This window comes from Cinclus cinclus, chromosome 3 (genome assembly GCF_963662255.1).
Source record: "Cinclus cinclus chromosome 3, bCinCin1.1, whole genome shotgun sequence".
Classification (NCBI taxonomy): domain Eukaryota; kingdom Metazoa; phylum Chordata; class Aves; order Passeriformes; family Cinclidae; genus Cinclus; species Cinclus cinclus.
The window spans coordinates 92,209,086-92,233,171 of NC_085048.1; the positions used below are offsets into that span (position 1 = coordinate 92,209,086).

General features: G+C 37.7%; 1 protein-coding gene across 4 annotated transcripts in view; it reads right to left on the minus strand.

Moving 5' to 3' along the window:
• Positions 1–24,086, minus strand: part of ESRRG (estrogen related receptor gamma) — a 359,449-nt gene that overhangs the window by 93,359 nt on the left and 242,004 nt on the right. For 3 of the 4 annotated variants that reach the window (XM_062490429.1, XM_062490430.1, XM_062490432.1), the window contains one exon: positions 13,760–13,876. The exons of the other annotated variant lie outside the window; for it this stretch is intronic. In XM_062490429.1, coding sequence (XP_062346413.1) covers positions 13,760–13,876 — 117 coding nt within the window. The remainder of the gene's footprint in view (positions 1–13,759; positions 13,877–24,086) is intronic. 4 annotated transcript variants of the gene reach the window in all.

Below are 24,086 nucleotides of genomic sequence, written 5' to 3' on the forward strand. Positions count from 1 at the left end.
GGTACACTGAAACACAGCACTTTATTTTCCCTGTTGACAAAAGCTGCCCATTATTTCCCTTTACCTTTCAGGATTCTTTTCATCAGTAGCTGACAGAGGAGTTCACATGTAAAGGGAAGTGTTAAAAAAGAGAAACGTAAAATCCCAAATGAACAAGCAATAAACCTTTCTTTGTTTCAGTCACTGGGTGAGAAAGGGGTGGGCACAGCTGGACTTTGAAGCTCCACACTGAAAGACACATTAACCTCAAAGCAGAAGTTCCACATATAGCTGTGCCTATATATAACACCACATCACTTTTACTAAGCAACTCTTGTTCTCTTTCTCTGAGGTTTAATATTTTAAAATGGGGGTATTACTGTCTAAGCATAAGAGGTGCTCTTGAAAATGTAAAAGAATCATTTTCTAAAACAATTGTTGACAAGCACATGACACTTTTGCAGCAGAAAAATCATGTTGCACAAACCCAAGTGTTTCAAAAGTATTAAACAAGTTTGTTTCCTTAAATACGGGTGAAAATCAGCAAACCTGTAGCATTAGGATACTAAACATGGACTTGCCCTGCTAACTACTGAATAGTATCAAAATTAAGTATTTTACTATTACTACCACCACGTGTTTTTCAGGCCACTAAGAACATAAGGCTGACAATCACATAAGGATACAGTCTAAAGGCTCTACCTGCAAGAATCTGGTGGGATTTGTATGAGGTTAGTGACAGACGGATACTATAGGTGTGAAGGCACAAATTATCTTTACCCCTTCAGCATCTTCAACATTTGTCTTTGAAAGGACTTCTCTGCTTTTGTCTCCCAACCTCCATATCTTCTGCTTACACAGATGAATAAATACTAATATTTATTCTGTCTATAATTCATGATGAAAATTATGAGTGAATAAGGAACTTGATCAGGTCTGCCAAGCTGAAACAAGACAATTTTACTGAAAGTTGATTTTTTTTTTTGTTAATAAAAGGAGCCCTTAGTATAGAGGTCTCAGTGTTTAAAATCTGCAATATACAACATGGCATACCACTCTTGATCATGTAATTCAATACACCTGTAACTGAATAAAATGCAAACATAGGATTATTACTTTTTTTTAAGTGAAGGCAACTAGGCACTACGCAGGTTTAGAAGCACAAATGGACAACCAACATTAAACATGACTGATTTTTAAATTCTTCATTGCTCAGCTGGAGGGAAGTATTACAAGGCCAAAAAGCAGAGCTATGGACAGCTGGCTTTGTGCAGTACCACTTCTCTGCCTCAATTTTCAAGCCATTCATTTCTTTGGTGGGGGGTGGGGAGGGAGGAAGTGGGGGAGGGAGGGAGAAAAAGCCAAAAAAAAAAAAAAAAAAAAAAAAAAAAAAAAAAAAAAAAAACCCAAAAAACACCAAACCAACCAACCAAACAAACAAACAAAAAAACCAAAAAAACAACCAAACCTAAACTAGGCCATACAAATGTACAAAGAAAGCTTGGGTTTCTAGGACTTTCATTGTCTCAGGGATTCGTCACCACCCTGAACCCTCATTAAAGCTGAAGAGATGCGGGAGCGGCATTAAAATGAATGCAAACCATTTGCCGCAATCTTCTGCTCACACCATCTCCAAATGAAGGCAGGCATTGCATAATCCAGGCAGCTCGAGCTCCTGACAGGTGGATGATTTATGCTCATAGTCGGAAGAATCGGAGAGCCTGCAGAGGACACAGCGTGAGCAAGGTGGTGGCGAGACAGATGCTCTCAGTGGGCTTGCAGAGGCTGGCAGGCTCCAGCTAGCTCAGGTGCAACTTGAACACTTTAGTACTGAACTCATATTGCCTAGATTCCAGCACAGCAAGATACCATTTACAATATTATGTACAGTAGATATACTATCAAACCTATCTGTGTGCTGTTTATCTATGTGTGCACGCACACACACACACACCATACATACATTTCTTCTATTTGCAGTTCAACTCGCTGTGTTCACATACACTTTGCACGTGCATATTCCCCATCGAGAAACAAAGGGCAGATTAGGACAAATTCTGCATTGTTACAGCCACAAAGCGTAAGTGAAGCCACCAGAGTTGAACAGATGTAAGTGGGGGAAGAATTTGGCTCTAGCTTTCAGAGAACAGGGATGGATCTGGGATATTGAAAATCCTTTCAGTTTTAAGAGTGTTTGAAAGCTAGGAAAGAAAATGATCAGAGGAAAGACCAAAACACCGACAGGTCCAAACATAGTGTGATATTCCCATCACTTACAATATCTATCTGTAAAGCACAGAAAATGTCACAATTACATTACACTACAAAAAAACCCTACAATATTAGCAAAATATAATGTAAATGACCCTCATGTCATCTCCTTAAATCTTTCCATGACATTATTTCTACTGCTTTATTCAGGGGTACTTAAAAACCCCACCCAAAACTGCAACATCATTTCCAACCACTTAATTCAGCTTCCTTTTCAAAAAGGAAGTAGGAATGGGGGTTTGATTTTCACTCCTGTAAGCAAGAAACCAATCTATTAAAATAATAAATAAATGAAAATACACATGTGCAAACAAGATCTTATATATGTTTATGTCACACCTCTATATGTTGTTTTCTTCTTTAGCAGAAAAGGCAAAGCCAGGACTAAATCATCCTGCCTTAAGCATACCAAGAAAATAAACAATTCACCTGTCTCATATCAGACCCTCCACATTTTCCAATGAAACCTGTCACTTAATTAAGTACGTAATTTTCAGGGGCAACTGAGGAGTTAAAGCATTCAAATGTGCACACTGCAGGTTATCTGGGTTGAATCTGGGACTTTGCTGACTCTCAGCTCCTTTCCACTCTAACAGATGGGGTCAGAGGTGAAACTGCAGACGAGAATTAAGACACATACATCCCTTTAATCAGATAACACATTCAAAGACTTGCAAATTCCCAAGAAGCCACTTCACAGGCAACCGTGTCATGGGCTAGTCCATAAAGGGGGAAGGAATGGTGAATAGGAGGGAAAGAGGACTTATTTCAGCTAACCAGCATTTTAAAAGGCAGGAAACTGCAGAAAACAAATGGGAACAAAAAGAGATGGATAGCTAATATTCCTAATGTTTTCTCATTGCACACACCTCCCTAGAAAGGAACACCAATGTTGGCAGCCTTAACACTCTGCATTCAAAAAGGTTTTTCCTAACTTCATAATCAGCTATGTTTAAGAATACTTCCGTAACAAGTATTTTAATTGGAGATGAGCTGAAGCATCTTGCCAGGATGGATATCTCCAGCAATACCAGAATGCCCAGAAGGAAATACAGTCATTCAGCTTGACTAGTCCTCACGAAACAGTGAGTCAGCTAACAAGAACCTCAAGGAATTAATGATTCTCTCTCCTACCCGGCCAGGAAAAAAACTGCCTGGAGGACATGGGCTTGAAGCTACTATTTTCTCATCAGCATTCTTCTGATACAATCATGATTTTCAGGAGGAAAACGAACAGAAAGTCATGAAAATGAGAGAAGATAAAAAGGGAAAAGAGAAGGATCTTATGTCATCTTAGCTACTCTGTGGCTTTGTTCTCCAATTACTGCATCCTCCGCATCTCATGCGGGATCAAACAATAGCCATGTGGCAGACTCTAGCAGATGGAAGACCAGCAAAGACTATGGCTGTGAAAACCAGACTCAAGAGGTGTTCCAACTTCCATTTGTACGAAATACAGTCAGAGACTTGTACTTTGGGTGATCTCTTGAGGGCTGTTGAGAAGGAAGAGCCTATTCAGTCCCTTATTATCTCAGCCCAATTCTTCACCTAAGTTGTAACTCAACAGAAACTTTGTAATACATATTTGAGAAAGAATACACTTAAACTACTATTGTAGAACAGATTGCTACTTTTTAAGGGAAATGTTAATTTTCCTTTATTTTGATATTTAGCAGTCTATTGTGTCTTCAAATTGGAAACTTAAGAGAGCTATCATTAAAAGTCTGACAGGGAAACCAGCAAGCAGCTTGTGACCTGAAAAATCATTTCAGAGGAAGACAACTCTTAATACTTCAATGGTAACAAGCAGGTACCCTCAGTCTGGATCCAAAGTGTATTTATGTCATCTCTTAAGGCATCTTACCATAACCGATACCACTTCCTATCCAGGAATGCAGCAGTTCTGGTGACTTAGAGCAAGATATTCTTTCCAAATGTTATCCACTGAAATGGGAGACTGACCATACAATGAAATCTCAGGTGCCTGTTTCCAAAGCTTGGATTGAACTACAGAAAATATGAAAATGAGAGACAGCATAGGAACTGCAGATGCTGGAGACCACAGTAAAAACTATCTGGCAAACTCTCATGAAAAGCAACATGTGGTTGCACAAGTGTTGAACAAATCATACAAGACTGATCTGTTGATTGATTCAGATCAGAACAAAAGCTTATTTTCAGTCAGTCACCCACAGGACTGAAAGGAATATTAGAAAGAGAGCATTGGTGAAGTAATTTTTATTCTGCTGACTAAAAATTACAAGAACAGCACTGTATGGATTAATGCTTGGCTGAAGAGGGAAAGAGAAGGAGACAAAAGATGAGGGTGATGATCTTGTACTACTTGTTTTTTCCTAGGATCTGTATGCATGCAGCAGGTTACCAACATTCTCTCTTGCTAGCCAAGCAGTTTTGCTGATAAACACCTACAGCATACCAACAATTCTGCCACTAAGGACACAGACTGGAGTTGAGCTGATTAAGGGACGGTATCACACAGATTTTCTTTTAGAAAGCATTTCAATTTTTCTAATTTAAGTATTTTAATAATTAACTCTTTTAACATGGACTACAGTAAGACCCCACACAAGCAAGTTGTATTGGAAGTTGATTTTGGATCTGATGCATTAAAACTGTAAATCAAATTGACTTCTCATCTTATACCTGAGGATCCTGAGACTTAAACCAGATGCTTAAGAGGAAAATAGATACACATATTAACTTTGCTGGAACAATAAAGAGCAAAAAGGAAAATATTGATATTATTCAGTAAGTATATATATATAAGTATATATATATAACATAACTGTGTTTAACTTTCTCCAGAGTAATTTATCTAATAAAAGCCTACTGAGGCTTAAAATAAAGCTATGTTTTTCATTTATAAAGATTAATAGCTATATTATGCAACTACTCTGAGCACAACAGACTCCCCTCATAATTTCCCTTTTCTGTCATATAAATAGCAGAAGAAAACAAAAAGAAGGAAAAGAAAAAAAAAAGAAAAAGCTGGTTATATGAGATCTATTACTAGAATAGCTAGTAAGCATAGCAAAATCTGACAAAGGGACAATTCATTACAGATGATCACATTTATTTCAGAATTCAGACTGCTGACTTCCAACCCCAAAAGCCACATTACAAACACCAAATGAAATAATATTCCAATTTCATATTCCACTGACTCAGTGAGTAGAACTGGCAAAGGCTCACCACTTTCAATAACTCCTCAGCTTACAAAAGGGCAATGACTGGTTAGAGAGGACTGTGGCTTAGTCACAATAATGTCTCTAAACTCACGTTGATTCTAACTTTTTTTTGTAGGACAGCAGAGATTCAGAAGTGTGAAATATTTGAGGGATAGCACTATATGAGGTCAGATGTAACAACTGCTGGTGGAAATTTTCTTGTTTCTCAACATATTCATAGCTTTGACTGAGTGAAGAGGCCAATAGAGTTCCTCAGCCTCCAAGCTTTGCAGTGCCAGTCCATCCCAAGCAGCAGAAGTCTGCCTGTACATCTGCCTCATGGGTTCTAATTACCAGCACCTACATCATTTCAGCCCTTCACCCCAAATAATCCTACCATACTGCTGTTTCAACAAAGATTTTACACAGCAAGAGTCTTCATGAGGAGATGTGAGTGCTGCCCAGGTAAGGAATGAGTAAAATACAGAAAGGTTGTCTCCAGAGTGGCACTTCAGAGATAAGGATATGCATTACCCTTAAATGCACCTCCACCAGAGATGCTACACCTATTTCATCCAAGCAGGGGATGTGCAAGTATCTGCACAGCAGAAACAGAAAAGAGTGAAGACTACAAATTATATTAATGTTACTCTTCACAAAATGAGCCCTATTTAATATAGGGCAGGACCCACATATAAGAATTCAAGTACTCTGCAAATAATTGGCAGTGTCACTTTGATGTATGTGTTTATGGGGGACAGAGAACAAGAATGAAAGGCAGCTACTTGTCTGTGAGGAAAAGTCCTGCATCCTTCAGACTTGTTTCTACCTATCCTTACAATATATATTGCTGTCACTATACTTCCAGTGCATAAGGGCTAAATCCAATGAACATCCTTTGCAAAAATGGGAGTATTTTCTAGAAAATTAAGAAAATACTGCTTCCTTATTTTAGGATCAAAAGAATAAATATGACAAATGAGCACGTGCAGTTAACCACCTCAGATTATGATGAGAAAATATTAGTACTAAGTGATTAATTTTTAATAGTAATTTAAGTAGACTCGTGAAACTACTGAACCTACTCCTTCCAATCCTGAGCAAGTCATATGTAAGGTATGTGCACTAAGAAAATTACAGTAAAAATTTAATCCTACTCAAAAATCTTTCAAACTCATTATTTTCAATAACAAAAGTACAAAGTAACTTTAGGTTGAAAGTATTATTTGCTTGTCTGACCCTGCAAACAACTGCTGTCACTGGAATTCTCAGCAGCCATGATAGCCTGAGCAGACCCAACATAAGTTAATCTCAAGGAAGCTGCTGGTGAGTGAGCCAGCAAACAGCTCTGACCTCAGATTTGCAAATGCTAACACAAAAACCTCCCCATTAACAGATTGGTGTAAAGCCAAGAAATATAAATATTTCCCAAGCTCAAACTTAAAAACAATACTGCTTTCTCCACATCCACTTCATACCTCCTCTTTTATGGAAGGGGAACATTTGTATAAAGCGACAATGGTAAAACAAAATTTTATCTAGGAAGAGAGAAATTTTATTTAAAGACCAAGTCCAGTGAACTGCTGAGATATCTGTTTCATGCCCCAAAATACTCAGAGACAGAACACAAGCCAGAGTGGCACAACACTGCAACACAAGCACCATCAAAACCATTCAGGAGGCCGACTCTTAGTAGGAGATGTAGGTGCTTTTGTGTGAGTTAGGAAGAATAGCCACATCCCCTAAATTTGCTTTTTCTGGGGTATTTTTCTAGTGGATGAATAGAAATGTTAGTTGCTTGAGCTGACTATAAACACTAACCTGAACTTGAATAGTTTGCCCTTCCTCATCAGTTACAGAGAGTGGATAGTCATGAGTTGTGTTTTAGGGCAGACAAATTGGGCTGTCACTTCTAATGTGTGAACTGGGCTATCAGGTCACATTTTGGTTAGGAGCAAAGATGCCTACTTATGAACACCAACACCACTTAGAGATTAGCTTCTATTGTTTCCAAGGAGATTTAACAGATCCCAGTATATATTAATATAAGCACACGCTGAATGAAAGAAAGAAAGGGAGTGCAAAGGGAAAGGGGGAAAGAAAAAGGTGAAAGGAAAAATAAAAGTGAAGGAAAGGGAAAAATAAAAGGAAGGAAGAAAAGGGGGGGATGGGTGAATGGGGAAGGAAGGGAAGAAAGAGAAGAAGGAAGGTATAGAAAAGGAAAAGAAACAGTTCAAAAAAATATCTGCACTAGAAACCAAACTCCTTCATTATACACTGAAACATAGAAGAGAGCTGAGACATCAAGAGAAGACACACTACGTTATCTCTTCATGTTGTAAGACAGGAGGTTTGTTTAACATCCTGCATTAATGAAGGAGGTCCTTAAGTGCAATATTACGATAGAGAGCATAAGAAATATCACTGAGGTCACTGCTGGTCTATTAACTGTCATCCCATACAGAAATATTTTCTTTGAATACCATTAATGCTTTCTCCTTTCCTTTGTTCTGATTTCTGAAGGCAGCAGAAACTAAAACTTCGCCCACAATAATTTCTGCTTTCGGTTTGGCAGACTAACGGTATTAGACTTGTAAGAGAAATTTACCTTGGCAATATCTGATGCACAGGTCTTTTCAAAAGAGATGTTGTTAGAAGGAATCCTATTAAGCAGGCTTTTTCACTACCCTCAAATCATAGGTGATAACACAATTTTAGTCATAAAGAAGATTGCTTAGTTTTATTTATTATTTTGAGAGAGAATCCATTAATCTGCTCCTCTGCATATCATGCATCTCTTTACGTAAGACTAAACTCAAGCTGCCTGTTCTCCTTGCTGTATTGGATTCATTTTCATAGACTGTCAAAGCCAGAAAGGATCAATATGATAATTTAATCCGATCTGCTGCTTAACACAAGCCAAAGATGTTCATACAGTAATCTTTCCATAATAAACTCAGCAAGTTGCACTTTAAAATACACGTACCTCTTTTTAAAAATGTATTCTTATATTTGAATTAATGAAATCTCTCAAAGTGTGAAACAAAAATATTTTAGATACCCCCAATTTTAGCATGTTAAGTAAAAGTTTAACTCATGCAATAATCTTCCGGTTCATTACGTGACCATGTAAAATGTTCAAGCGTTTTTAGAACTGTCAGTAATTGCTTTTATTCAGATCGCAGCTGAAGAGAAACACTTAAAAGTCCAGCATTTCTTTACAAGGCAGATTCTAACTGCTGCCTTACCATTTCCCCAGGGATGCTGAGGTCTCTTTGAGGGCCTGTATGAATTTTCAAAAAACCCAAGCAAACTAATGCATGAGAAATGTTAAGGACTACTCATCGAGCAGTGCAAGTACAACCTGCAAACTGCTCTACTGTAATGGGAATGGTTACACATCAAGTCAGCAGCACCAGATGAAGAGCTCAGAGAGTTTCTGTTCATTTTTAAAGCCTGAATGATGGCTTATGTAGGAGCAACTGTGAAGATTCACAGACACAAAAAGGTATATTGCTGATTTCTCCATAGCACAGATTGCTAAACCTGCCAAATGAGCAGCAATCTAACACAGCTCCAAGAGATTCCATTAATACTTGGTGAGGATCTGGCCTCTCATTTGTAATAGCAGGACTAATTAAGATGGAATTTTGTTACTGTGCCTATTCTAACTGGGTACCAAGTGACTGACAATAATTTGTAAATGCCATCCATTCCTAAGGAAAACACAAACATACTTACATGAAGTAAACTATGCCCTTTTATTGTAGTATACTTTACTTTTCATTTAAATTTATATTTTTTTTCAATGTATCACTCATTTAGGGAACAGACTTTCTAAAATAACAAGAAATGTAGGTCAGCCACTGCACACAGTCCATAATAAATTCTGAAAACACCCAACTACCAGAAATGGGAGATACATGGGAGATGTTCTGGTATCAACAGTGCTGTAAGAAATACAAACTAGTACTGCACAGAACTGTGAGAGCTAAAACAGGGTACAATACTCCAGATGGTCTAAAAGCTGCATTAGTGCCACTCAACAGATTCCTCTCTGAACTACAATATAGAGGCAGGTAAAACTGAGGCAAAGGCTTTGCCTCTGTGGAGAAAACAAAAACATATGGAATAACCTCTTGTAAAAACAAATGCAGCACCTGAAACAAAAAGAATTATTTCATATGGGAAGCTCTTTGGAAGAAGATCTGTCCTATAATAAACTTGGAATAATACATTCTACCACAAAATAGTCCTACAAATACTATTAATAGGCACATAGTACTAATTAAAGATGAAATGTTGAATTCTACTCTCCTAGATCACCTAGCAATAGAAAAAAAAGTCAAATATCTACTTAAGATTCCCCATACCATCTTATGTAGTTCTACATCCAATTTTTCTTCCTAGAAAAGAAAAAACCCTCCTTCTCAGTCCAACTAGATGTATAAAAACGGAAATAGCCAAAATACCCAATCTTGCACATGAACACATATTTAATTCTACCATCTGAAGCAAACTAATCACTGGCTTCCAAAGAGTTTGAAAGGCCAAACTTAAAAGACAGATTATAAACCAACAGAACTGAAAACTACTGAATGTCTTAAAAACATTCATTTTTAAAAAGGGCAAATTGTTGTACATGTCTCTCTGCACCCTTTTAGCAATTGCAATATTATTTCAATAAATCTCTAGGGATACATTTGAAAAGTTTCTCCCCACACTATACAAGAATCTTTAAATGTTGTTTTATTTGTTCTCATAAATCCGAGATAATCCACCAAAATATAAATGCAGTCAAAGAAACTCGTTTTGGTAGAGGAATTAATTGTGAAACTTGAAAATCTGTTTTTTTTGTAACACTGACACACAAAATTAAATACAGAAAAAGGTAACTTTTCTTCTTTGAGTACAGTGTATCCTGCTTTGCTGCTAATACCCCTTACCTAGAAAAGTAAATGAAAACACAACACCCTCATATTTGTCCTGTGCCTAAAGTTCATCAGCCTCTGCTGAATGCTACAGTATTAAGTATAACACACTCAAAACCCATCCACAGACCCAGACATGTTTTCAACTAACAGTCCATGGGCTAAACCAAAATTACGTGTTCCTTCAGATCAGCCTGTACAAACTTTCTTATGATACTCAACAGGAGATGCAGCCAGGACCTCAGTCCCACTCCAGCCCAGCCTGGCACTGCTGTAGCATTCCTTCTCTGGCTCCTGGACCCCATCTTACAAATTATTAAGAATCTTGATCTAGATGTTGCTGGTTCAGCCCCACCAACATCCATGAGAATACATGGATGAACAGATACATGGAGAATACACACGGAAAATCCCTACTCCATCTTGTACTACACGTGACCAGAAATGCAATTCCCTCCCAGGATTTGACCCCAGCCCCACAACCCTAACACTGGGTCTCCCACAGAAACACTGGATGCTTGATAAAAAACACCATTATCTTGTCACACAAATGATTCAACATGCAGATGTCACAAGGGAAGCCACTCTATATATTTGCCATAAGTGGTTTTTGGACCTTGCCCTAGAAGCCAAGCTAAAATTCAGAATCTTTTTCCAGGCACTGTGATTCCTATAATGAAATTTATATGACAATTCGCAAAATTGCAATGTAGGAAAGTCCTTTCAAATGTGAAGGGAAGCACAATGTCTGGTAATTATTTCACTTGGGATTACACTTAAAAACTGTTTGTTAAGGATAAATTCCTACAAGAAAATGCTCCACAAACAAGGTAAGATTTCAGGAGAAGATGCACCCTGGCAGATGTGCTGTTCTTGTAAGGAATGTGATGCTCCTCTCAAAGCTGCTTAAACTTGATTTTATTTCAGGTCTGCAACTAAATTTTTTTTGTAAATAGATTTAGGCTGTCAATTTCCAGGCATGCTGTGCCATCAGCATGTAGAGACTGCTGTGACAAACGTGGAGGCTGCAGCAGCAAATTTTATTATAAACTGGTAATTGAATTGAACAGGTTTACATTTGAATAGATTTACTGCAGCATGATCTCTGACATGCTGCATGGGACTGAAATCCTTGTCTCTACATAAAGAAACACTTAAGATACAGCAAGAATAATTTCAGCTTATTTTAAGTCCATGCTAATCAACAACTTTATACCACTTTACACATGAAAGAAGTCAGTATATTATCTTTCTTAATTCTGTACATAAAGGATGTGCTCCAAGTCAAAAAGTCATCTCCAGACTTTTCCATAGGCAAAAACAATACCCAGCCCCAAAACTCAAAGCAAGAAGAAAAGGAAAAAGAAAATCTTTACTACAAGTACAGTCTTACAAATGTAGTGTGAATTGGTAGAGTTTAAAAATCAGCCAATAAAGGGGGAAAAAAATAAAATGTCCTTATAGGTTCTTGTAGATTGCTATAATAGGCGTTAAATAAACAACACTGTTTTTTCAAAGCAATTAGTTATTTTGCCATTTAGAAAAAGGTATGTATTTTTAGACTAGAAAATTATGCTTTCTTATTAAGAAAACTTGTGGGAATTATTTGAATGCATGGACAACGAACACTCAAAAAATATTACTCACAATGTACATCTGTATTACGCAATTAAATTATCTCAGTTAACAAAATTGTATGCAGAAACAGCAAATGTGCACACAAATTTGCTGAGATAATTACTCATTTGTAGAGGAGACACTTAACTCACTCTTGGAGTCGGAGAAGATGCACACAGCCTAGATATTTTAAAATACATATGTTAATGGGTGCACATTAGTGCCCCGAAAATTTGGAGGAAAAGGATTAAATCAATTCACCTGCATGTGCTCTTGGTAGCACTGTTTAATTTTCAAAGTTGCTCAATGTATCTGTATATTAAGTTAGTAGTGATACTGGGTCTTAAATTACTAAGAAAAGATGCTAAGAAGCACAGTCCATTTCAAAAGTGCCATACCCAGTCATCCCTTTCTTTTTACAGCTTATCTAAGCATCATAATTTCACTTTCAAGTAACTGCTCCTAGTGGTCAGTTACATGAGGATTTTGGCATGTAAGAACTCTCCAATCACCACTGTAGCGAGGGTCAAATCCTGCCGTTCTTACTGAGGCAAAATCTCCATCGAATCTGACAGGAGTTTTGCTCAAGTAAGACTAAGGACAGCAGGATTTGGCTCACAGGATCATAGCACCTGCCAAAGCAGTTGCACAGAACAAGGTTTATTCTTAGTAAGTATAATCCAATAAGAATATGTCTGTAGGTGCGTGATAGGCCTAATTTGCCCATCATCTCACCACTGGTCTATGCTGTTTCTTGGATTTTTACCCTGATAGCTGCATACTTAATAGGTTTTACATTACCACCAACCCATTTGCAAAAATCAGCCAGTTATTAAAGCTGAGTTTTCAAGCACTGACAACAAAGCAAAATTGCATAGGATTGTTTTGAAAGTGGTTGCTTAACACAAAGTACTCTCCACTTCATACAATACTTAGAGAACATTATATTGATTTTATTTCAAATGTGTATCTAGTTCAGAAGTCCATGGCATCCTTCTTGATGGTGACAGTGCCCTAAAATAATAATAATGCATATAATACATGGACTGAGAAGTGTATTCTTGCATATACATTACAGCAATGTAAGTGAATAGCAGGCAACAAAGACTTGAGGAATCACTTCCTTGTGTAACATGGAGGAAGTAGGTTCCAGGTAAAACAGCACAATTTCTTGAGCACATTTTCTTGCATTCAATATCTTCAAAATGTAACTGATGAATTAAAACATTCAATAGATACTTACAGTGAGGGGCAGGGGTTCTCAGACACTTGTAGGGAAAAAAAGGGAGGGGTGTGGGTTCTCCTCTTCTGTACGCCATAATTTGCTCCAGTGTAGTTACAGTAACTTCAGTATACACACACACATACACAATACTTATGCAATTTCATTTGTCCTGATGGAACGAAGACTGAATAAAAGCAGGGAAAAGAAGGCACAGTGTGTGTTTTGGTTTTCTACCAGAACTGGGACAGAGTAACAGTGGAATGGAGGAAAAAAATCCTTGAGCATTCTGATGGTTATTCTATCAGTTACTTACTGAAGGAGATTGAATGCCAGGGTACATTTTGCTGTACTACACAAAATAATGAACTCTATGTGGATAAAGCATGATTCAACAGCTTAGAAGCAGATGTCAAGAAAGAGCAAGTATATATGAAAATTGCCTTTGCAACAATTGATTAGAACACTCACCAGTCTCTTTTCTTTCCTGGTTGCCCTACAGTTGTAGCAAGTGTTTGCAAAGAGATATAGATTGAGGTGGTCAGTCTTACCTTCTTTCAGCATGCCAACTTTTAGACACTTCATGAAGCGGCAGGCTTGGCAGGACTTGCGTCTGCGCTTTGTGATTTCACATTCATTCGTTGCTGGGCAGCTGTACTCTATGTTACCTGTGATGGAACAGACAGGGGAAGAGATGCTCAGAGTCACTGACTAACCAACACAACAGATATACAAAAGTACTCATACAACTGCTGCTGTATTTCATTTTGGAATATATCAAGAGTAAGCAGTGCTACAGAAAGGAAACACCTTTCAAGTAAAAATAAACAGGTGAGGTAAAAGATGAAGTTTTTCACTCCTTTTTTTTTTTTAAAACTAGACATCTATATGAAAGAAATATATACAACACCACAATTAATGAAAGTCTGTGTCTCACTCCAGATATGGACCCTAGTAAAATCCTTCATGAATGTTATTCCTGCTGGTAGAAGAAAGACATTTTGTCATTTATTTTCTGTACCAAGCCATAGGCTCAGGCTCCTTATCTGAGCGCTCTTCATTTTCCTTTTTAGCCAATTTCATTAGTCTCTCATTGCCTAGAATACAAAACGAGAACTGCTTTACTGCATAATCAACTACAACAGTTATTATGGAGTTTCACCCTTCCTCCACTACAGCTAGCACAAAGCATTAGGCAGGGTTCACCAGGACTGTTACCACCACATCTAGCACATTCTACAGCTGCCAGGCCAGACCTCTGCTCCAGGACATCTCCTCTTCTCTCTATACTTTAGACCAAGTTCTTGTACAGAGAGGCATCAGGAATAGGATCATTCCTGCCAAGCTGTCAGAATAACAAAAACCAAAAGGGATGCTTGCCTTTGCCCCTGCTTCTCCCAATTCCCCTCTTAAGGCCTACATCAAGCTCAATCCTTAAATGTGAGCCCTCCTGGACAAAGTAGTCTCTTTTTTCCTTTGTTGTTACTGCTTAATACATATTGTTTGTCCTCAAAAATAAGAAAACAAAAGCTTGCAAAAGAACGAGTCCAATGCATGAGTAGCTTACTTTTTAAAAATCATTTATTTGGGTATCCAAGTCCAAATGGGAGAATATCTGTTCTCTTTTGCCCTAGTACCACTGCACTTTTCATGACACAGCTTAGGTCAGCTTATTCATCTGCCCAATCATGCATCTTATTGCCAATGACTACATCCAGCATGACAGACTTTGCAGTAGTCAGAAGTTACACAGGGAAACTGACTTTTAAATAAAGTATCTACCCGATCAGTCTGTCACATCTTGCTTTAAAGGTATTTCTTTATTTTCTAACCCTTTCCCCCTGTGATTAAGTGCATTAGTATCTTAATGAAAATGCATTCTGCTTATTGCCCTCGTGGGAAGCAAGAGGTCATCACACCAAATGCATAAATTGTCATCAGAGACAGTCCGAGCATAATCGCAATTTTGCTGCTCCATGTTTGCTGCACTCAGGGTCCATCAAAGTCCCCTGAAACATGCACAGGTTCTAATAATTAGCATAGAGTCTGCCTGGGACCACAGCATTGATGAAATATTTCAGAGTTAATCACACTTCGTAAACACTGATTTATATTGACTACCTTTCTCCAGACTGATGTCTCCTCATTAAATATCACATTAGTGGATTGCAGGATTGCACAAAGACTCAAATGCTCAGCAACTGCTAATTCAACAGGAAGTAATACTTAAACCACTTACATCTATTGAAAATTGGTTAAGTATTTATGATAAAGGAGGTCTGCATGGCAATAGCTACACAATGCCAACACAACCAGCATATTTGGCACAACCTTTTCAGGCCTTTGCAGGATTTCTTCCTCCTGGACATTGCTGGATGAGTGATTTAGCAATGCTGATGAGTAAAACAGATCTTGGTATGCCTGAATGCTAATGACAAAAGTCAAAGCAGTTTAGTCCTTTTCCCCTTTCTTAGCTACTGTGAAGAAAGCTATTTAAGAAACTGAAGGATATGGTGGGTAGGGAATACAGCACAACGGTTCCTGCAAAATGTCTTTCCAATACACATTAGAAAAGCTAGGAAATAACACTTTTGGAAGGGTAGGTAGAAAATAATGGCAAGGGCAAGCTAAAAAAAGGATTCACATTATCCTCTCACTCTAAAAAGGTGTTCTCAGAAAGGCACAACCACTATGTAGAAAGACTTTCAACACTTTGACAAGTTGTATCCAATGAGCTTCATTATACTACAATAGTAATTGGATTAAATGTGTTATTCCTAATTTTTAAAAAACGGAATAAAAAATGCTTTGCAAAAGATCAAAGGTACCTTTGCACAAGGTCAGAAACAATCTTGATCAAAAACAAGATCAAGATTATAACAGAGAACTTTAGGAAGCAAAGCTCTCTACCAGGGCAGGTGGAACATTCCCACTGTAGAGAGAGCTCCTGTCCAATGATACAAAGGTGCAGGTGCCAACACCAAAAACTAGCATACAGAAGCAGAAAGATAAATGCGAGATTGCTCATTTCATTATGCAGACACTTCTAATCCACACCCTGACATTTCTGCAAACTATGCAACGGCCTGAAGCAGGCACAGTGCAACTTACTTTTCCTACAAATTACTGACACCTAATGAATTCTAAAAGGAGCTATTATTCTAGTCACCTGGATTCCAGTCCTTTAGCTTACAGGAGGAATCTCCTTTCAATTTAAACTGCTTTTCTTTAACGAATTGTATTTTACAGCAGATGCTCAATCTTCATTTTTGGTGTTGGAAAATGAGCTTGGAAGATGCTGCAAAGAATTCCTCCAATGAGCTCAGCAGAGTTACAGGAACAGAAATAACAAAGATCCACATAAAGTGTTCCAGCATTTTAGAATATGGCTACACTGCAGTAGGAGTTCATGGACGTAACATTTTGTCTCCAGTTCACATGTAGATGCAGTGGATATCTATATCATACTAAAATGTATTTTACCTAGCACTCCAAGTGTTAGTGGATTTATTTTTGTTAAAAACCCGAATTTACTGCACAATCCCGGTCATTAAAGCTCTCACAATTTCTCACTTACTTCTAGATATGAATTTCCAGTCAAGATACTCACATCTGCCATTTTATTTCAGAGAAAGAGCCACAGGGAAGCTCTACCATTTCCTTACTTACTTCAAGATGCTAGAGGCTGAAACTGAGAATCTAGGAAGAGTAAAAGCTGAGTTTGCCCAGTCCTGTCAACAGCTGGCGAGGAAGTTGTGTTATACAGTCAACAAAATTAACATGGCAGCTCTGGGTCTCTAAAGTGGGCTGACAAGAGCGATCGAGCGATTTATAATATCTCCTGGCTGCTTTTCAGAAAGAACTGGGCTCTGATTACTTATTTCAGAGTCTTTTGTACAATTAGTTTGCAGGCAATATAATTTTCTCACTTACTCCTTAATAGAATCGTGCGGCTAGCTGGCTGATAGAATAACAGCATATATGTAAAACTCCTGCCTAAAGTGCCAGGGGATAATTTGTATATTCCTTTCAGTAGCATAATGGACTTTTACAGTTTGGCAGTTAAAGGGCTGAGTAATATAAATTAGTATGACGCTTGAAAATAAAAATATATGTCAAATCTTCACTCCCCAAATACATTTTCCTGAGCTAGAAAAATATAATGGGATTTATACCAGCCTAAGTCCCTTTTCTTTCTTCATGTACTGAAGGATGTTTGTTTAAAACCAGTTTCTTTTTCTACTGATCTGTTAAATTTTATTATCTCAGCCAAAAGATGAGAAAATACTTCTAAAATGCTGTGCTTATCAAGAGCAACTGACTCACTGAAAATATTATGCCATTTGATCCTGAGACAGCAGGTGAGCTGCTAAAACTAATGCCATATACCCAGCTCTCCAATTTTAGACACTTCAGACAGTCACACCTTTACACACAGCTCAAGGATAAGTGGGCCAAGGTACCATTTCTTTTTTACCTCACAGATGAGGTTTGGATGTTACTTGAATGAGGAGTGAAGAAAGAACAATTTTTGTGGTACAGGGACTTACTCAATGGCCTTATAAGTCAGGTAACTGAATGGATTTAGCCAAGATTCTCAAAACCATTTTGGCCATTTCTTGCACACAATTGACAGCGATGCTAAAGGTGACAGGAGAAGCAAGAACCATGGCAAAGAGGAGGTCACTGGGTCTCCTGCCCTGGCAGAAGTTATTGTCATCAACAGTCACAACTTCAGAACGTCCCAGATACCAACAGTGAGAAGTTGGCTCTAGAAAGAGGCTGGAACAGGGGTTTCCCTTCCAGCAGTACTGACAAAAACAGAAGCTGTACACATCAAGTTCTAGCAGAGGCTTTACTTCCTTTTTCATACTGCAGTATTAGACATTAAAACACCAAATACGTAGAAGGATTGCTACAAGCTATTGAATATGCTCAGAAAATCTCTGGACAAGTTAAAGCTATGAGGAAGACTTAAGTGCAGGGTGAAAATGTGTTTGGAAAGAATAGCCATGAGTCACTTAAAAAAGCAGGAGGAATACTGAAGGTACCAGCACTGAAGCTTTTATTGTGTGGGAAGGTAGGTTCAGAAGAAAATAAGAAGGAAAAAATCCAAATGAACCAACATCCTTTCAATGCAACAATTTTCTGCTATAATCTGCTCATGAAGCTGTATTTCAGTTCAATAATGCTCCATTTTTCTCCCAAAGTTTATCTTTCACATTTTGTAACTTAATACCTTTTTTAAAAAAGCTTGTATTTCAAAAATTAAGTGTTCTCAATCTTCATAGAGACTGCTGCTTAACTGGATTTTAGTCTTTCCGCAGTGAGGTCTACCACAGGTACCCCTTCATGTTCTCTTTGTCTGGGTGACAGACCCAAAGGAATACACCTGCTTGTCTGTGCACTGCTATGCATCAAAACTCCAGAAATGGAAAGTAGTCATAGGTCTTCTGGGATTTAATAAAAGAGAACTCTTAGAAAGGGAGACACAGGAGAGTCTAAGCTAACACAGAGAGTGAATCTCACTATGTTAGGTTACACCTTTATACGTAATCCAACCAGAATGGAAAAGAAAAGCTCCTGAGAAACTGAGAATGAGGTGCTCTTGGAAATCAAGAGTAACAGGCTAACTGAAAAGAAGGACAGAGAAAACATCCCAGACTTAAAAATCTATTTGGTGTTTATAGGTCATAACAAAGCTGACCTGAGGAAAGTAAAAATATTTTCTCTCAGGTTAAAGTTTCGGTTCCTCCAGACTCTGCTCCCTACTTTGCAGTCAAAACCTAGCTGAATTTAAGTTTGAGTAAATGTTTTCACATGTAAAAGTACCCTCATGGATAAGGTTTCAGAAGTGGGGTCGGGCTGGAATGAGGTCAGATTTGAACATAACTGAATCCAGTCTTGGCTGACAAATCCTCAGACAGATTCACAGGATACTGTAAGAAATCTCTGTGAATTATAGACCTGTGAATTCTGCTACAGGTCATGTGGAGATGATTAAGCGTAAAGTTGACTGTATTCACCACTTTTAACCCAGGTGACTTCAGAAACAATACTGTACACACAATGTTACAGAACATTTCAAAATTTGGTTCTCAAATATGTCAAGCATCTTTTCAAGGTGACAGGACCATGTATGAAGGATTATGTTTCTTCTCTTTCTTATGTTGCCTTTTCTGCTAGAATAAGTAACTAAGGAAGAGCAGCTAGTTGTTAAACATGGTGTTTGACAGAGGAACATGAACAGCTTAAAAGTACATATTTAGTGAGGTCACTATGTTGAATTGCTTTAAAGAAATCAGTGTACTGTGTTACTGAACTAAAAAATATTTAGAACTTGTAATTTTTAATTTTTGCTTTTTTATTCTTAGAAAGCAACATGGTGATTTAAAGCAAAAATGTAAATATGCTGCTGGTTAGTCTCCCTACATGACAGTTTTGTATCAGCCTTTCCATCTACTTCAGGAAAAAGATGGAAACCCAGCATCATAAAAAGTCACCATAATTTTCAGTATCAGGTTGATATTAGGGGGTGTTGAATCTGTAAGGGCCCAACTACCTTTGAATCCCCCTGACCTCAACTTCTTCACGAGAAATGAAGGGCATTTAGGTCACCTTAAAAGAGAATCAATGCTTTGAAGGTACAGAGGGAACTGATCCCCTGATACCTGGTAGTCACTTAAGAGCTGTCCATGTCAGAAAGATTGAACTATCTACATTTGGTCCCTATTGGTATTTTATCTAGGTCAATTTTGATACATTCTACTACAATAGCATGGAGAATTGTCATTGTTTGTTTACAGGCACACAGAATATCTCAGTCTGTAAAACTGAAATTATTTTCACACCAGAAAAAAAGGTTATTAAAAAGTTATACAAACATTAACATAAATCACTTGCTAGCTGAGACTTCACAAGTCTCTGGTTTCGGATGAGATAGGGCTTTATAAGTGGGCCAGAGGCTTTCAGATATGTTTATAACAAAAGGAGATCCAGACCTAATTATAATAGCATTGATACCTACTAGTGTACCAGCACTTTTTGTAAATCACTTCTTTTGCAGCATTCCTGATGGGTTCAAAATAGCCACGCACCAATCAGGATGCTAATTCTTACTCCCAAATCATCTAAATCATCATTGCTTCATACAATTTTCAAGGGTGGAAGGAAAGCAGAGATAGCAAAGAAGACAGAACAATCTGTATATTTTTAAATTTCTCTCTGGTTCTCAGATTTCAGCATGTTTATATTTTATTGCCTCATCTTATTTAGCTGCCATAGCTACACAATGACATTATGACAGGACAAAAAGCTGTATTGCAAAGAATTAAAAATACTCACTAGCTAGTGTGGCTGGCCCACAGGCACAGAAGAAATTGGGGAAAAGGGAAGATATCTATCACTGCTTGCTTAAAATATTCTTTGAAAGAAATGCTGATGCACAGACTTTCACTTACATAAGGAAGGTGAATGATTTAATCAGGTAATGATGGATTCAGGTGACATTTAGTGTTCGGCTCACTGGAGGGCTGCCATCTTTGCACCAAAGCCAAAGTCCACAGGCCAGTGCAGATGTGAGCTTCTACCCTATCCTATAAAACAATAATCTTAGCTATCAGAAAAGATGCTGAAAAGGCATAAAATCTTGTTGAATTTGCTTTAATTTCCTCCTCAAAAACATATTACAGAAAACATCTTTCAGAAATGCAAAACACCCTTTGGAAGCCACTTCAGTCATGTGCAACTTCAAATCAAACTTTATGTTGCCTTATCTGAATGTATATAGCAAATTCTACCTTTCTTGGTTAAAACTTCCTGATTGAAAAATAAGAATGTATTTACCATAAAGTGTTTGTACTTTTACAGATCAAACTGGCTGAGTAATGGGTCAACACTCTAAAAAGAGGATAGAAAAACCTGAACACTAGAGGGATTAAAAATGAGTCTGAGTAACCAAAAAGATGAACAAAGTACAAAGCAGTTTGGGCAGGCTTTGAAGACAATAGAAACATCCCTGCAGAACTGTAGAGCTGAAAGCTCTTAGCTGAGCAGCATAAGATGAGATGGCAGAAAACAACTGCATTTCAAGGATAAAGTATTTGCCTATTTGTATTAGAGGACATGGATAGACAGTAAGTCTCAGGGATGAGCCTCTTAAATGATGAGACAGTGAGGGTCTGACTGCAGGGCTTCTTGCTATTGCTTTACTCCCCCCGTGTATACACAGAAGACTGATGTCTCACTACTGTTCATCCAACAGCTTTTCCTCAAAAAATAAACATATAAACAACCCCACCCAAAAAAAATCAAGAACAAAGACTATTAAATGCAAAATATTTATCTTTTGTGGGAAAAATTCGAACAGTGTCCAAGGAAATTTAAAGTAAGGTCTGAGACTTTTGCAAGAAACCTTACAAGGAATGTGCACACTGTCTTTTCAGGCTAGTATAAAGAGTCCAAAGACAACAATCTGGACAATTTGGAAGGAGGGAGCATGAAAGTTTTCTAAATGCTGGCCATTATTTTAGATAGATAAATGCTAACATAAAACAGAATAATAAACTACCTTTGAACCTGTAAGTCCTATCATCTCAGCCTTCTCCTGAAAATGAGAATACCAGTTCAATCCACATGCTGAAATGTTTAAGTTATGAGCACTAAGTAATTACATATTATTAATGAAAATGTGTACTTACTAGTCTTTATGATAACTAACCAAATAAAAATTATGAGAAATATATTTGCACTAAATATTCACTACAAAATATCTAGCAAGTACAAGACCTCTGTGTCAAACACAAGACTTTGCACCCAGCTGACAACTGAAATTTCTTTTTTTCCCCCCTCTCCTTCTTTTAAAGAAAGCTCGGAGTTTTCAAGATAATACAGTGCACAGCAAAAACTGTGAAGAGACCCTAAAAAATCAATGGACCTGTAACTATTTTTAGATGTTGCTATTTTCTACTATCCCTGATGTTAAGCCAATTTTGGGAAGATTTGGCTGTGTGTGTATTTCTGTGAGACACTTGCAATCAGCCACCATGTAAATTATCCCAGAAGCAAACTGAGAGCTGCAGCTGAGTGAGTACTAGGCTGAGCAGAGAGAACATCCAGTTCTTCCGTACCTTACATCTCACAAAAGGGGCAGAACATCACTGCATTCTACTATGACCTAAGAAGGCATCAATTTTATATATTGAGCTCTTTTTTTGGTGGGTTTGTTCTCGTTCTTTTTTTTAGCCAGGAAATTGCTTTTTCTATTTTTTTTCTAATATTATTGATTTTTATCATAATTATGCACACTTTACCAAAACTGCAAGTGTATTTTTGGGCTATGACAAAAATACATATTCTAAAAAGGCAAAATTACTCCTTCTTATATGTCAAAAGAGGGTTCATTTAATTTCTTAATGTTTAAGAAAATGAGCAGGAATTGATTCCAGGAGGCAGGAATTGATGTTTTTTAGACTAAATTGCTAATTCTGAAAGGGAATGATAATCTCCATTACCCTTAAAAACAGGTGTCTACTTTACATTAGAGTGATATTTACCTTGTCTAGGAGCTACTAGGTGCACTGTGATCCTTCTGTCTTGTGAGATGCTGGTGGTGCACAAATAACTGTGCTGGCTGTTTGAGCAGCTGCCTGTGGCCTCCACCTACTGAGACCTCAAGAGACTCCTCTGGAATGGAAAGACTCCCACTGACTCGGTGGAAAGGACATCGGGCCTTACACGAACACAGGATGTGCTTCATAATCTGACTTATCTGCTCAGCCTTCCTCTCCCTGAAGTCAGGGAAGTTGTGCCCATAATTTCAACAGGAATAGCACAAAGGATCTACAAGTCTGAGCTAATTCAGTAAACTGATGAACGATCAACAAAGGTTTGGGAAGTTGTATGCTCTTTTTCATTGAATCTATAATAATGTACCCATCACAATTAAGTTACTGGCATTTAAAATAAGCAATTCTTTGAGCTAAGACATGTTATCCCTACATATTTTACTCTTCAGGCAGCCTGGTTTTCCATTCTATATTTCAAAGTCTGCTGAGTTTATTTCTTTTTTCTTATTTGCAGTTATGCAGCAGCAAACTAATTTTAAAAACAAGCAGAGAGAGAGAAGAAACACAATATGAACAAGGAAGTGAAATGGTGCAGGGAAGAATGACCTCCAGAGCACTGAAACTAAATTCTATCAATTAGAACAAAAAACCTCAGGGGAATTATTCTTCATGCAAGCCTAAAGGCACTATTTTCCCATTCAAATCATGAGGAAACACCTTTTTCTTATATGCTTTTTGTCACCTACCACAACCCATGGTCTGATTCACTCTAGTAGCTCCTGTTATTTTGGATGGTACCTGAAAACTCTCAGCATTTTTGCCAGTTTAGTCAGGACCATTGCTGAAGATGCTGCCATGACATTATGATGGGCAACATACTTCCTATTCTTAGTTTCTTCATTATGGTTTTTCTTTTCAATGCTTGGTTTTGCCCTACTGCATTTTTTTTTGTCTTCACAGCACTGTCACCTGCTGATGCAGCTTGTGCTCTAACCGCACTGAGACTTTTTGCACAGCTGCCAGCTCTAACTTGAGCTGCATGGCCAAGTCCAGGTTGCTAATCTGGAGAATGACGTCTCTGCCTTGTGCTCCCATGCTCAGAAACTTGCTGTCTGTGGTGTGGTGTAAAATTGCAGGTTACCTATTACTGCCAGAAGTCAACACTTCAATCAGTTTTTGTTTCTATAGCATTTTTTTTTTGGTGCTCAAAATGCAACTAAAATAATCGTGCATCAATTCAGTCCTGTAGGACAGCTATTACACAGCAATTAAATACCATTTATGAAAACAGAGTTGCTAGTTGAAATTGGTG